The following is a 14,198-nucleotide window of genomic DNA, read 5'->3' on the forward strand; positions in this document are numbered from 1 at the left end:
GACTGTTGTCACAATTTTGTCGTTTTTATTGCCGCATGCAAGCAGGTGCTGAGGCAGCAGGAATACTTACCAGCTCGTGGGCGCTCTTAGGGTAGTACTTGGTTGGCCGCAGGAAGCGGATGAGGAAGTCGTCGTCATCTCTGTAGTGCAGCGTCGGGTCAGCTGCAAACAACACACATGCATACCATTGTTAATATATGCAGCCATTTCTCCTCGGTTATTTACTTGATATTATTAATATCTGCAGCCATTTTTGCTCAGATCATTGTTACTAGTCTTTAACCTCAAAGCCTTACCGCAGTATTGCACCAACACTTTTCAGGAGACGGCTTACTCCAGACAAACTTTTCTGAAGCAGTGTGCGTTACTTGGCAGTTTAGTTTTGGATACTGTACCATTTCTTATACAGGAATTACGTTCCACGACACATGCATCAACGTGGTTTTTTTTCAGATTTTACGAAGAAGGGCAGCACGAATTATTACACTAATAGGAGAGCATCATGGTAATGATGAACAACCTGAAGTGGCAGAAGCTTGAAGATGGATGCCTGCTATCTACACCTACTTCTACACTCTGCAAACCCCTGTGAAGTGCGTGGCACCGGGTACTGCCCACCGTACCATGTATTATCCTTTCCTCCCAGTCAAAAAAATGGTTCAAATGGCTCTGAGCACTATGGGACTCAACTGCTGAGGTCATTAGTCCCCTAGAACTTAGAACTAGTTAAACCTAACTAACCTAAGGACGTCACACACATCCATGCCCGAGGCAGGATTCGAACCTGCGACCGTAGCGGTCTCGCGGTTCCAGACTGCAGCGCCAGAAGCCTGTCAAATCGTGTACGGAGCACAGTACAATAACTGCTTAAGCGCCTTTTTAAGTTCCGTAATCAGTCTAAGCTGGTTTTCACAGTCCCTAAGGGAGTGATATGTAGGGAGTTGCTGTATATTCCTAGATTCCTCACTTAATACTATCTTACTACTGTCTGTCTCATGAATATCTACTCACAAAGTTTCAAGAATATTAAGAGAAGAATCTAGGAATAATCTGCAGTCCCCTATGTATCTCTCCCATAGAGAGTGCGGAAATGGGATTATGCCAATTACGGTATGCATGCAGACATATAAAGAGCAGTTCTTCCCATGCTCCATATGTGAGTGGAAGAAATCCTAATAGTTGGGTACACAGGAAAGTACCCTCTGGCACGCACTTCAAATTGATTGGCAGAGCATGGATGTAGATGTAGCTAAAAGTGCTGTAATAGTTTAAATCAATATACAGTGAATGTAATGTATGGAGTAGCCCCACAGCTGTAAAATAAGCACCTCCTCAAGATTGTAAGTGTTTGTACCACATCACAATATATGCTTTGTCTACTGCAATAATCATCAGTAATTCCTTACTGTTTCAAATAAAGAGTAACATTCGCAAATATACGACTAAAGGAAAATATGACAATCATTATGTTTTTTGGCAGTTTAATCCCAAACTGTCCCATAACCAATTTTATTATGTAATATGCATGTTCTATAGTTAATCACGTCAAATCATTAACACTGCATGAAAACTGCATGCACTATATATTGCTGCCAATGCGTGCATTGCTAATTTCCATTTCTCCTTTCTTCTTGATATGGTGAAGGAGTTTTGTTATTTTGGAAACTTTGTGGGATTTTAGCAGACTCGCAAAAGGGAAGTCAACTTAGGGGGACCAGAAGAGTCTTAAAGTTGTTTGGTGTGGTAGCTGTTCTTCTCGTTTGTAAAGAGCAGTGAAAGATAGTCAGCCACGTCCGCCCAGCAGTAATGTCCAGGAGACGGGCAGTGTGCCATAAAAACAGCATTGTGCGAGAAGCAGAAAGGAACTCTTTTTAGCTACGATAAGATTCTGAAGGCTATTTGAAAATACAAGACTTTGTAGCATGGGAGTGTTGGCACGGCGTGCTGGAATTTTTGTTGTATTTAATATTGGTTGGCTAGTAGTACTTATTTCGGTAAAATTGGCAAGTTTCCACATGTGCAGAGATGCAGGGCATTTGGTTGGGCATGACTGAAAATCCATCATGCAGTGGAGCAGATTTTCTGTCTCCTTCCCTGGGCCATACGTTGTTGGTTAACCAAGATAAAATCTACAAGAGCAGGAGACTGTTAAACTTGTTGATTAAACTACCGTTGTTCAGAACTCGCAAGGTCTGCTGCAGTTGGCTGGTGAGATGTAGATGCTAGCAGAACCAGCTAAGTTTGATAGAGTAAAGTCAGAAGAAACATCAACTTATGCGGCCACAGAACTCTTGCTTCAGAGAGATCAAGGAGAACACACTTCACCTTACGCCACAGCAGATCACACTTCCTCTTAGGACGCCACTGAGGCAACCATAGACGATACTTGCAGAGAGAGATGTCACTAACATAGAACAACAAATTACTGACGCCGAGCTGAACATAGAGTTTTGGCTACCATTGCAACCGTCGTCTACACTCGCGCAGTTTAAGGGTGGCAAGCATGCGTTGTCGTGGCAACCACCGAGGCAAGGGGAGTGTGAAGTTAGTTAATTTGCTTCAAGGTTTCATTTCGAAGACCTAATTTTCACAGCCAGCCAGTTACACTCATCACTTGCCTTGGCGGAAGTACTGGTGTTCTTTCATGCTTTTCTGGGAACTTTTCATTGAATCACTAACCTTTTTTGTTTTGCAGTCATTAGCCATATTTATGGCAAAGTTTCAAATAATACTTTCATGTATCCATCCACCCACACCAATGATATAAATAGTGTTTACAGTCCCTTGTCCACTTGTTAAATGTTTGTATTCTTGATTCAGTGGGTAATTAATGATTTCGATATTTTGTGGCAATAAACCTCCTTTTTATAGTGACCGCTAGTTCCCTTTCATTGTTTGATGTATGCCTTCACTGACATGTCCGTGTGAGGTGTAGTACCATACTTTCGTGCTCGGTTGGGCCACCCCTGTTAATTTTCACTTAATAATGCGTTATGCACTGCACGACTTGGTTTCTTTTATACTTGCATGATTTTATGCGGAGCTTGCCATCTCTGTAGGTGCCCGCGGATTGGATCAGTAGCATCTTAGAGGTATCCTAAACTGCTGAATCGACACCTCACAATTATTCTTTAACGAAAGTTTGCTGCGGTCATAAAAAGATAAGCCAACGAATGTACTTGGTAATTTAACCAGTAACAGATTATCACTTATAAAGATAAATATTAAAACTTAATCAAAATTATTTTTGTTTTATTACTCATTCTATTCCACGTAGGAATTTTATAACAAAAACTAGTAACTTAGTAATATAGGAGATTAATACGTTCATTTTCGTTACTAAGTTAAGTATGTTTCACTTTGATGTTTATTAATATGTGCTTGGTTGTTGCACATCCTTATACACAAATGAATGTTGTAGAATTACCCTACAGATTAACTCGTATCATATCATTAAAATGTGGCATTAATAACTCAGTCAGATGAGAAACCAAATATGGTTCAGACTGAAACGCATTACACTGTGGCCAGCATACTTAATTCATCGATCTGATAGGTTTAATTGGTCGATAATTTCCGATGTATATGTAAAGGTGCTGTATTATCCGTGGGAATGCGTGATGATTGTATAGGATTTCCTTTAATGTCTTTTAATCCTAAAATCCATTCTTCTGGTAGTTAGCAGGAAGTGAAATCATGGCCCTTGCCGTTTTTGCTCTCTCCGTCTTCAGGCCACGAGAGGCCTACCGGGACTATCCGACCGCCTTCTCATCCTCAGGGGAGGATGCGGATAGGAGGGGCGTGGTGTCAGTACACCGCTCTCCCGATCGTTATGATGCTATTCTTGACCGAAGCCGCTACTATTCGGTCGAGTAGGTCCTCAATTGGCATCACGAGGCTGAGTGCACCCCGAAAAATGGTAACAGCGCCTGGTGGCCTGGATGGTCACCCATCCAAGTGCCGACCACGCCCGACAGCGCTTAACTTCGGTGATCTCACGGGAACCGGAGTATCCACTGCGGCAAAGCCGTTGCCCTTGCCGTATTTGCTCGCAGAGGAAATCGTTTGAATGCTGTGTTCGGTGAAGTGCCCCAGCCCTCACCGCAGTGGCGAATATGAACACGGAGTTTTCTCCGAAGGAAACAGGCCACCCACCGGACGGCATGTCCTGTGAGATAACATCCCACTGCTGTGGAGTAGTCACGGGACACCTCCACTGGCCGGTCTTTTGTTTCGTGCCACCAGTGTCTAGAGCAGAAACACTGAGAAGTCCAAGTTACGAAAAGGTTTGCTAGGACAGCTGTTGATAGGTTGGCGCTCACACAATCTTTGGGAGCGGCAACGTGCGATAGGGTGGCATTCGCAAGTTCTTCAAATGAGGATCTGTGACATATCGGCGCTCGCAATCTTCCGAAAAAGCGACGCCGAAGCTTCCAGAATAAAACTGTCAGGAGTTTACTGGTTGGAGAAATAAAGTATACGATCTGAGATTGGACGTAATGGCAGTTCTGGCGCGCTCACACCACGAAGAAGTAGGAAAGAAAAGTGTCAAGGGACTTCTTCTCCGTTATTGGTATAGGGAGGAACACTACGGTGTTAGGAGCTGGAGAGAGACGTTCGATACCTGGGGCTGATGCAAATTCGAAATCTCAACTTGGAGAGGAGCAGCCGAGTTGCGAGCAGATAGGCTTCGCCACGCCAGCTTTCATCAGCGCCTGCCACCTCGCCATTCCTCGTCTCCCGCTATTGATGTAAGTTTCGCAGCAAAACAGCGTACGAAATTTCGTATATGATGACAGGCGCGTTGTTTCAGATTAATTAATCTGTCACTGTCTCGACCATGATTTTTCTCTTTGACACTTTCTTTTACTTTACTCACTAATGTTCCAGTGCAATCATCACAATCAATTTAATTTCACGATTAGTGGTCCGCTAACACAATTTCTTGTCCATCGGGTTTGTTCTATGGGAACTTTTCCGGTCCCTTCCATTACCGAAGGTCCACAATTATCACGTTTTTTGTGTGTATGTACACTCACTCTCCCGTGACGAGTATTTGAGCCTTATTTGTTCTGAGCAACCATTGAATTTGCAACCAATTAATATACGTCATTTGTAACCCTTGTTTTATTACAGTAGTTGATTGTCCCCATCACTAATTAGTAATTATAAATACACTACTGGCCATTAAAATTGCTGCACCACGAAGAAATGCAGATGATAAACGGGTATTCATTCGACAAATATATTATACTAGAACTAACATGTGATAAATTTTCACGAAATTTGGGTGAATAGATCCTGAGAAATCAGTACCCAGAACAACACCCTCTGGCCGTAATAACGGCCCTGATACGCCTGGGCATTGAGTCAAACAGAGCTTCGATGGCGTGTACAGGTACAGCTGCCCATGCAGCTTCAACACGATACCACAGTTCATCAAGAGTAGTGACTGGCGTATTGTGAGAAGCCAGTTGCTCGGCCACCGTTGATCAGACGATTTCAATTGGTGAGAGATCTGGAGAATGTGCTGGCCCGAGGCGCAGTCGACCAATTTCTGTATCCAGAAAGGCTAGTAGAGGACCTGCAACATGCCGTCGTGCATTATCCTGCTGAAATGTATGGTTTCACAGGGATCGAATGAAGGGTAGAGCCACGAGTCGTAACACATCTGAAATGTAACGTCCACCGTTCAAAGTGCCGTCAATGTGAACAAGAGGTGACCGAGACGTGTAACCAATGGCACCCCATACTATCACGCCGTGTGATACGCCAGTATGGCGATGACGAATACACGCTTCCAGTGTGCGTTCACCGCGATGTTGCCAAACACGGAAGCGAACATCATGATGCTGTAAACAGAACCTGGATTCATCCGAAAAATGACGTTTTGCCATTCGTGCACCCAGATTCGTCGCTGAGTACACCATCGCAGGCGCTCCTGTCTGTGATGCAGCGCCAAGGGTAACCGCAGCCACGGTCTCCGAGCTGATAGTCCATTCTGCTGCAAACGTCGTCGAACTGTTCGTGCAGATGGTTGTTGTCTTGCAAACGTCCCCATCTGTTGACTCAGGGATCGAGATGTGGCTGCACGATCCGTTACAGCCATGCGGATAAGATGCCTGTCATCTCGACTGCTAGTGATACGAGGCCGTTGGGATCCAGCACTGCGTTCCGTATTACCCTCCTGAACCCACCGATTCCATATTCTGCTAACAGTCATTGGATCCCTACCAACGCGAGCAGCAATGTCGCGATACGATAAACCGCAATCGCAATAGGCTACAATTCGACCTTTATCAAAGTCGGAAACGTGATGGTACGCATTTCTCCTCCTTACACGAGGCATCACAACAACGTTTCACCAACAAACGCCGGTGAACTGCTGTTTGTGTATGAGAAATCGGTTGGAAACTTTCCTCGTGTCAGCATGTTGTAGGTGGCGCCACCGGCGACAAACTTGTGTGAATGCTATGAAAAGCTAATCATTTGCATATCACAGCATCTTCTTCCTGTCGGTTAAATTTCGCGTCTGTGGCACGTCATCTTCGTGGTGTAGCAATTTTAATGGCCAGTAGTGTAAGTTTCGCAGCAAAGCAGCGTACGAAATTCGTATATGATGCCAGCTGCGTTGTTTCAGATTAATTAAAGTCACTGTCTCGACCATGATTTTTCTGTTTGTGATTTTCTTTCACTTTACTCACTAACTTTCCAGTGCAATCATTCCAATCAATTTAACTACGAAATTAGTGGTCAGCTAACACAATTTCTTGTTCTATGAGAACTTTTCCGGTTCTTTCCATTACCGAAGATCCACAATTATCACAGTTTTTGTGTGTATGTACACTCACTCTCCCGTGACGAGTATTTGAGCCTTATTTGTTCTGAACAATCATTGAATTTCCAACCAATTGATATATGTGGTTTGTAACCCTTCTTTTATTACAGTAGTTGATTGTCCCCATCACTAATTAGTAATTATTAATATTTATCACGGCACACAACTACAGTCCACATGTTAGGTCCAACCCCTTCCTTCTTCCCTGGTTCGATTCCCGGCGGGGTCAGGGATTTTCTCTGCCTCGTGATGACTGGGTGTTGTGTGATGTCCTTAGGTTAGTTAGGTTTAAGTAGTTCTAAGTTCTAGGGGACTGATGACCATAGATGTTAAGTCCCATAGTGCTCAGAGCCAGAGCCAACCCTTTCCTTCCGTTTCCTTGCACATAATTCCTTTACGACATCTGGAACGCAGTGGGGGACTTACACCTTGAGAGCAGGTACTCAGTGCATGTCAGTGGCAAATCAGACTAACTAGAGCCTTAAATCCCAGTGGCGTCTTACACCACGATGGAGGAGACTCTCTGCGAAAGTAAGAAAGAAAGAAAACGTTCGTATATAACATTGCTACCAGTAATAACTAAGAGTTTTCATAAAAGACTGTTTGAGTTATTTTTTTGGAGAATGTTTTCGACATAACAGTTACAATTACAATAGCAACCGAGACTCTTCCATTTATGCTGAGAATGTCCAATATCAACACACGTCTAACCATAGCCTTTATGCTGAGTATATGTCCCTGGAGAAAGATGCGAGGCAGTACTGATCATACGACTTATCTTAGAAGATATGTTAACAAAGAGGAAGCAGCGTTTATAGCATTTGAATATTTACAGAAACGCTTCGAAATTCTGACTGCAACAGTTTTGAAAACCGGAAGCCTAAAGTCATCTACAACTTGCACAGAAAACATACTGCAGTTGTAAGATTCAAAGGACATGAAAGGGAAACTGGCTGAGAAAGGTGGCGAGACAGAATTGTAGCCTATCACCGAAATTATTCAGTCTGTATTTTAAGCAAACTGTCAAGGAAACCAACGAGAAATTCGGATGGGAATTAAGGTTCATGGAGAAAATCAAAACGTTGTGTTGAAATGTGGACGGTAAACAGTTTAAGCTTTTGAAATATAGTGTTACCGACAAGCGATGAAGAATAGATAGATAGAATAGCTAATGAGGAGGGGATAAATAGGGTTGAGGCAAAAAGAAGTTCACGGTACAGTTTTACTGAAAGAAGAGATCTGTATATAGAAAATATCCTGAGGCATCGCTGAATCGTCAATTTGGCAGTGGAGGGAAGTGGAAAGCGTAAAAATTGTAGAAGGGGACCAAAGCTTCAGAACAGAGAGTAGATTCAAATGGATGAATGTTGCAATAGTTACGCAGAGTTGAAAAGGCTTGCACATGATACACCAGCTTGGATATCTGCGTTAAACCAGACATTGGAACGACGACCACAACAACAATACCCAACTATGATTCACACACCAATATCTAGGGGACCATGGGCAACTGTTGTAAGAAAATGAAACACCAACAGCCATCCTTATGATGTAATTTATTGTGTAGCTACGAGTTTCGGTGCTTCAATGCACCATCTTCAGGCCTTAGGTGACGCTGAAGACGCTGTCATGATCCATATATGCGATGCGTCAGTGGCCAACAAATGATTTACGCAGACTATCTGTAGCTGTGATATCGTCTCTCCATACATCAACTGTCAACATCATAGTTACAGGTAGTCTGCGTAAACCAGTTGTTGGCCACTGACGCATCGTCTATATGGATCGTGATAACCCCTACAGCATCAACTAAGGCCTGAAGATGGTGCACTCAAGCGCCGAAACTGGTAGCTACACAATAATGACGTTAAAAGGACGGCTATAGTCTGTGTGATCTGAAAAGAAGATTTGAATCTCTAGTCAATGGACAGGAATCGTAGTTTCGGTTCGTCAGCTCAATCGATTATTTTCGTCACATTTGTGGTACAAACGAGTGCATTAAATAAACGGAGAGCCTGTCGCTCGAAGCGATAAGTGGGCGACAGAGGTCACTGAAGTCAGCGGACGATAACTATATCTCATTGTGTTAGCCTCTCTGGGGGACCCCTCGAGATGGCCTTGAGCTGAGTTCCATGGATCACAATCGGAAAGATGGTACTTCAAATGACACCCACCAGTATCCATTCGAGCTTTCTGTGCCTTGTGATACCTGTCCTGGTGGCTACTGAAGTTATTTCTTACGCAAAGGAAATCGATTTTTAATTTAACAGCGGCGTATCTGATATACCTTATGTTACACGTGTAGGCACAAACGGTTAAGTAGAGAACAGAAAAAAGCAAAAAAATAAGATGGGAAGAAGTGTACTGTCTAGAGTCGCTAAAAAGCTCTTGTTTTTACTTTGCCAACGGCTTGAAAGTGTGTTATATATACATACACAAACACACACACACACACACAGAGAAAGAGAGAGAGAGATAGAGAGAGAGAGAGATACGTTTCCTGCAGGAGGCCGAATGAATTTTCGCGCGTTTTGGTACTTTCGCCCAAAGATACGTTTTATATGGTTTTCTACAGGCTTCTGTAGGAATTCTGAAAATTTTCCGAAGTCCTTCGATATTCTACAACAAGCTCCTTCATCTGATTGACTTGCGTTTTTCGGTGTCAGTGAACTTTGCAGCTATCGATTAGGCAATGACACACAGATTAGTTATGACCTCCACAGCGTGACTTCAAATTCGAAACAAAGAAATAATAGGCTTTGAAACAAAATCTCGATAAGTCAGTGAATTATTTTCCATGATAACGAGTCGTCAACTTCAAAAGTAGAGAGGGAATATGTTTTCCCGGGATAAGATACAGAACACAGAAGTTCATGCTTAAACATTCCTGAACTATTCTGATCTAATTAGTTTTGATGTAGTAATTTGATGTTAAATTCCGTTCAGAATTCAACGGTTACTTTTTTGACATGAGAAGTAGGAATCATTTTCATCTGGGATGACAACATGTTGTTACATTGAGAGATGTCGAAATGTAGGTGATACTTAAATTATCATCCAACCAGACATAATAGATCGACATTCAACTTACATATTTATAGTTGTAAATCGTTGACAAAAGCACATCTTAATATAAATTTTGACGTAAAATCAACAAATGAGTATAAAAAAGGAGGTGACTGATTTAGAGTTAAAACTGAACTTGTTAGCGTGCATAAATATCTGCTGTTAACGTTTACCATCTCTGTGGTACTCGATAGGCAATTACAATGTCCGCATGCAGTGGGCGTTTTATCATCCTTTAGTTAATAACTATCGTTTGTCTGCTGGTGGGATGCCCTCCCCTTCGCCACAACGTTTGTTACCCTAAATAGAAGAGGGAAAGGGAACCGACCTGTCTGCTCATCGTGTAGCCTCTGGCCCTGTAATCTTCCTGAATTAAATACTTTGTAGTATTCACTTCTAAAGTCCAGTGCTCCATAAAAACCATTTCCAGACTAACTTGAGGACTAGGTCAAGATGTGTCATCGAATACTGGTGTTCAGGTTGTTCCCTGTGTCGCTGTCACTGGGCGCTTTCTATCCTTTCACGTAGGAAGCAGTATCCCAAAAGTCAGCATGAACTTTATAGCTAACACATTCACAGCGAATTTCCTTCTAACCGGGGAGGTCGGATGCTGGACTTCCATAAAGACATACTTCATCTTCAACTCTGATAATGATGCGCATTCTTTAAGACATATGATAAGGATCCACATCTCGAGCTACAGATGGCGTTACAATTTTATCGTGGTCCTAAATATCCAAAATGCTGTGGTGCGCTTAGCCGTCTCCGATTTTCAGTGTTGAAAAACATCAGTTACGGAGGTAGAAATAACTCGTAAATTGTTCACATAAAGCCTCACAGTGAAAAACTTTTCACTATGGCTCAAATGGCTCTGAGCACTATGGGACACAACACCTGAGGCCATCAGTCCCCTAGAACTTAGAACTACTTAAATCTAACTCTCCTAAGGACATCACACACACCCATGCCCGAGGCAGGATTCGAACCTGCGACCGTAGCAGTCGCGTGGTTCCAGGCTGAAGGGCCCAGAAACGCTCGGCTATACCGGCCGGCAAAAACTTTTCAAACAACGTTTGTATTTTGAAGAAAACTAAGCTGATGAACCGAGCAAGATGGCACATTGTTAAGACCCTGAAGACATATTCGGGAGGAGGACTGTTTCCAATTCCCATCTGTGCCTCCAGATTTAAATTGACCCAAATCACATTGCACAAATAACATGATGGTTTCTTTTAAAGGGCACTTCCAGTATTTCTTTGCCATCATTCGGCATTTCGACATTATACTCCGTCTAACAAATTCATCTTCAATGAAACATTAATCGTTCAGTTACTTCCTTCCTTCCTTCCTTCCTGCGTTGAAATGATGAGAAAGAAAGGCAAATAATGGATCTGAAACTGAGCCCTGTGGATCTCTAACAAGCATATAGTACCAAGAAGTGAGACGACTTTCCGCTCCATTGCCAACGTGTTCTGTGATAGGTAGATATAAACGCAACAGAATATACATAAAACAGCTGTAGTGGCGACAGCTAGCAGTCTACATTACTTCAAAACTATTCCCTGACGATTTTCCTGCTCCATTTTTCTCCAATCCGAGCTTATGCTTCATCTCTAATGACTTCGTCTTCAATCCAAATTTGTCATCCTTCCTGAACTAAAGGGAAGAGAAATATACACTGTGTGAACAAAAGTATCCAGAAACCTGCCTAAAAAAGACTTACAAGTTCGTGGCGCCCTCCTTCGGTAACGCTAGAATTCAATATAGCGTTGGCCCATCCTTAGCCTTCATGACAGCTTCCACTCTCGCAGGCATACGTTCAGTCAGGTACTGGAAGGTTGCTTGGGCAATGGCAGCCCATTATTCACGGAGTGCTGCAGTGAGGAGAGGTATCGATGTCGGTCGGTGAGGCCTGGCACGAAGTCGGCCTTCCAAAAGATCCCAAAGGTGTTCTATGGGATTCATGTCAGGACTCTGTGTAGGCCAGTCCATTACAGGGATGTTATTGTCGTGAAACCACTCCGCCACAGGGCGTGCATTATGAACAGGTGCTAGATCATGTTGAAAGATGAAATCGCCCTTCCCGAATTGCTCTTCTACAGCGGGAAGCAAGAAGATGCTTAAAACATCAATGTAGGCCTGTGTTGTGATAGTGCCAGGCAAAACAACAAGGGATGCAAGCCCTCCCCCCCACCCATAAAAAGAACACGACCACACCATAACACCACCGCCTCCGAATTTTACTGTTGGCACTACACAAGCTAGCAGATGACGTTCACCGGACATTCATCGTATCCACAACCTGCTATCGGATCGCCACATTGTGTACCGTGATTCGTCACTACACACAACGTTTTTCCACTGTTCAATCGTCCAATGTTTGCGCTCCTTACATCAAGAGAGGCGTCGTGTGGCGTTTACCGGCGTGATGTGTGGCTTATGAGCAGCCATTCGAAATGAATCCAAGTTTTCTCGCCTCCCGCCTAACTATGATAGTATTGCAGGGGATCCTGATGCAGTTTGGAATTCCTGTGTGATGGTCTGCATAGATGTCTGCCCATTACACATTACGACCCACTTCAACTGTCGTCGCTCTCTGTCAATCAACAGACGAGGTCGGCCTGTACGCTTTTGTGCTGTACGTGTCCCTTCACGTTTCCACTGGACCTAAAGATGTTTAGGATGTGGAAATCTCGCGTACAGACGTATGACGCAAGTGACATCTAATCACCTGACCACGTTCGATGTCCGTGAGTTCCACGGAGCACCCCATTCTGCTCTCTCCCGATGTCTAATGACTACTGAGGTTGCTGACGTGGAGTATCTGGCAGCAGGTAGCAGCACAATACACCTAACATGAAAAACGTATGTTTTTGGGGGTGGCCGGAGACTTTTCATGACAAAGTGCTGAGTAAAACTGTGAGGGACGGGAAAAACCCACCGTGGTTCAACAACAAAGTTAGGAAACTACTGCGAAAACAAAGAGATCTTCACTGCAAGTTTAAACGCAGCCAAAACCTCTCAGACAAACAGAAGCTAAACGATGTCAAAGTTAGCGTAAGGAGGGCTATGCGTGAAGCGTTCAGTGAATTCGAAAGTAAAATTCTATGTACCGATTTGACAGAAAATCCTAGGAAGTTCTGGTCTTACGTTAAATCAGTAAGTGGCTCGAAACAGCATATCCAGACACTCTGGGATGGTTCAAAATGGTTCAAATGGCTCTGAGCACTATGGGACTTAACATCTATGGTCATCAGTCCCCTAGAACGTAGAACTACTTAAACCTAACTAACCTAAGGACATCACACAACACCCAGCCATCACGAGGCAGAGAAAATCTCTGACCCCGCCGGGAATCGAACCCGGGAACCCGGGCGTGGGAAGCGAGAACGCTACCGCACGACCACGAGATGCGGGCCTCTGGGATGATGATGGCGTTGAAACAGAGGATGACACGCGTAAAGCTGAAATACTAAACACCTTTTTCCAAAGCTGTTCCTTCTCTAAATCCTCGCACAAACGAAAAAATGGCTGACATCGAAATAAGTATCTAAGGAATAAAAAAGCAACCGAAATCACTCAAGAGAGTAAAGTCCACTGGACCTGACGGGATACCAGTTCGATTATACACAGAGTACGCGAAAGAACTTGCCCCCCCCCCCCTTCTAACAGTCTCTAGAGAAACGGAAGGATCCAAATGATTGGAAAAGAGCACAGCTAGTCCTAGTCTTCAAGAAGGGTCGTCGAGCAGATGCACAAAACTATAGACCTATACCTCTGACATCGATCTGTTGTAGAATTTTAGAACATGTTTTTTGCTCGCGTATCATGTCATTTCTTGAAACCCAGAATCTACTATGTAGAAATCAACATGGAGTCCGGAAACAGCGATCGTGTGAGACCCAACTCGCTTTATTTGTTCATGAGACCCAGAAAATATTAGATACAGGCTCCCAGGTAGATGCCATTTTCCTTGACTTCCGGAAGGCGTTCAATACAGTTCCGCACTGTCGCCTGATAAACAAAGTAAGAGCCTATGGAATATCAAACCAGCTGTGTGACTGGATTGCACAGTTTTTAGCAAACAGGTCACAGCATGTTGTTCTCAATGGAGAGACGTCTACAGACGTTAAAGTGACCTCTGGCGTGCCACAGGGGAGTGTTATGGGACCATTGCTTTTCAGAATATACATAAATGACCTAGTAGATAGTGTCGGAAGTTCCATGCGGCTTTTCGCGGATGATGCTGTAGTATACAGAGAAGTTGCAGCATTAGAAAATTGTAGCGAAATAC

General features: G+C 43.5%; 1 protein-coding gene across 1 annotated transcript in view; it reads right to left on the reverse strand.

Moving 5' to 3' along the window:
* Positions 1-14,198, reverse strand: part of LOC124776697 (retinaldehyde-binding protein 1) — a 121,362-nt gene that overhangs the window by 81,827 nt on the left and 25,337 nt on the right. Inside the window, exon 3 of the mRNA XM_047251801.1 lies at positions 71-162. Coding sequence (XP_047107757.1) covers positions 71-162 — 92 coding nt within the window. The remainder of the gene's footprint in view (positions 1-70; positions 163-14,198) is intronic.

Source organism: Schistocerca piceifrons, chromosome 2 (genome assembly GCF_021461385.2).
Source record: "Schistocerca piceifrons isolate TAMUIC-IGC-003096 chromosome 2, iqSchPice1.1, whole genome shotgun sequence".
NCBI lineage: Eukaryota > Metazoa > Arthropoda > Insecta > Orthoptera > Acrididae > Schistocerca > Schistocerca piceifrons.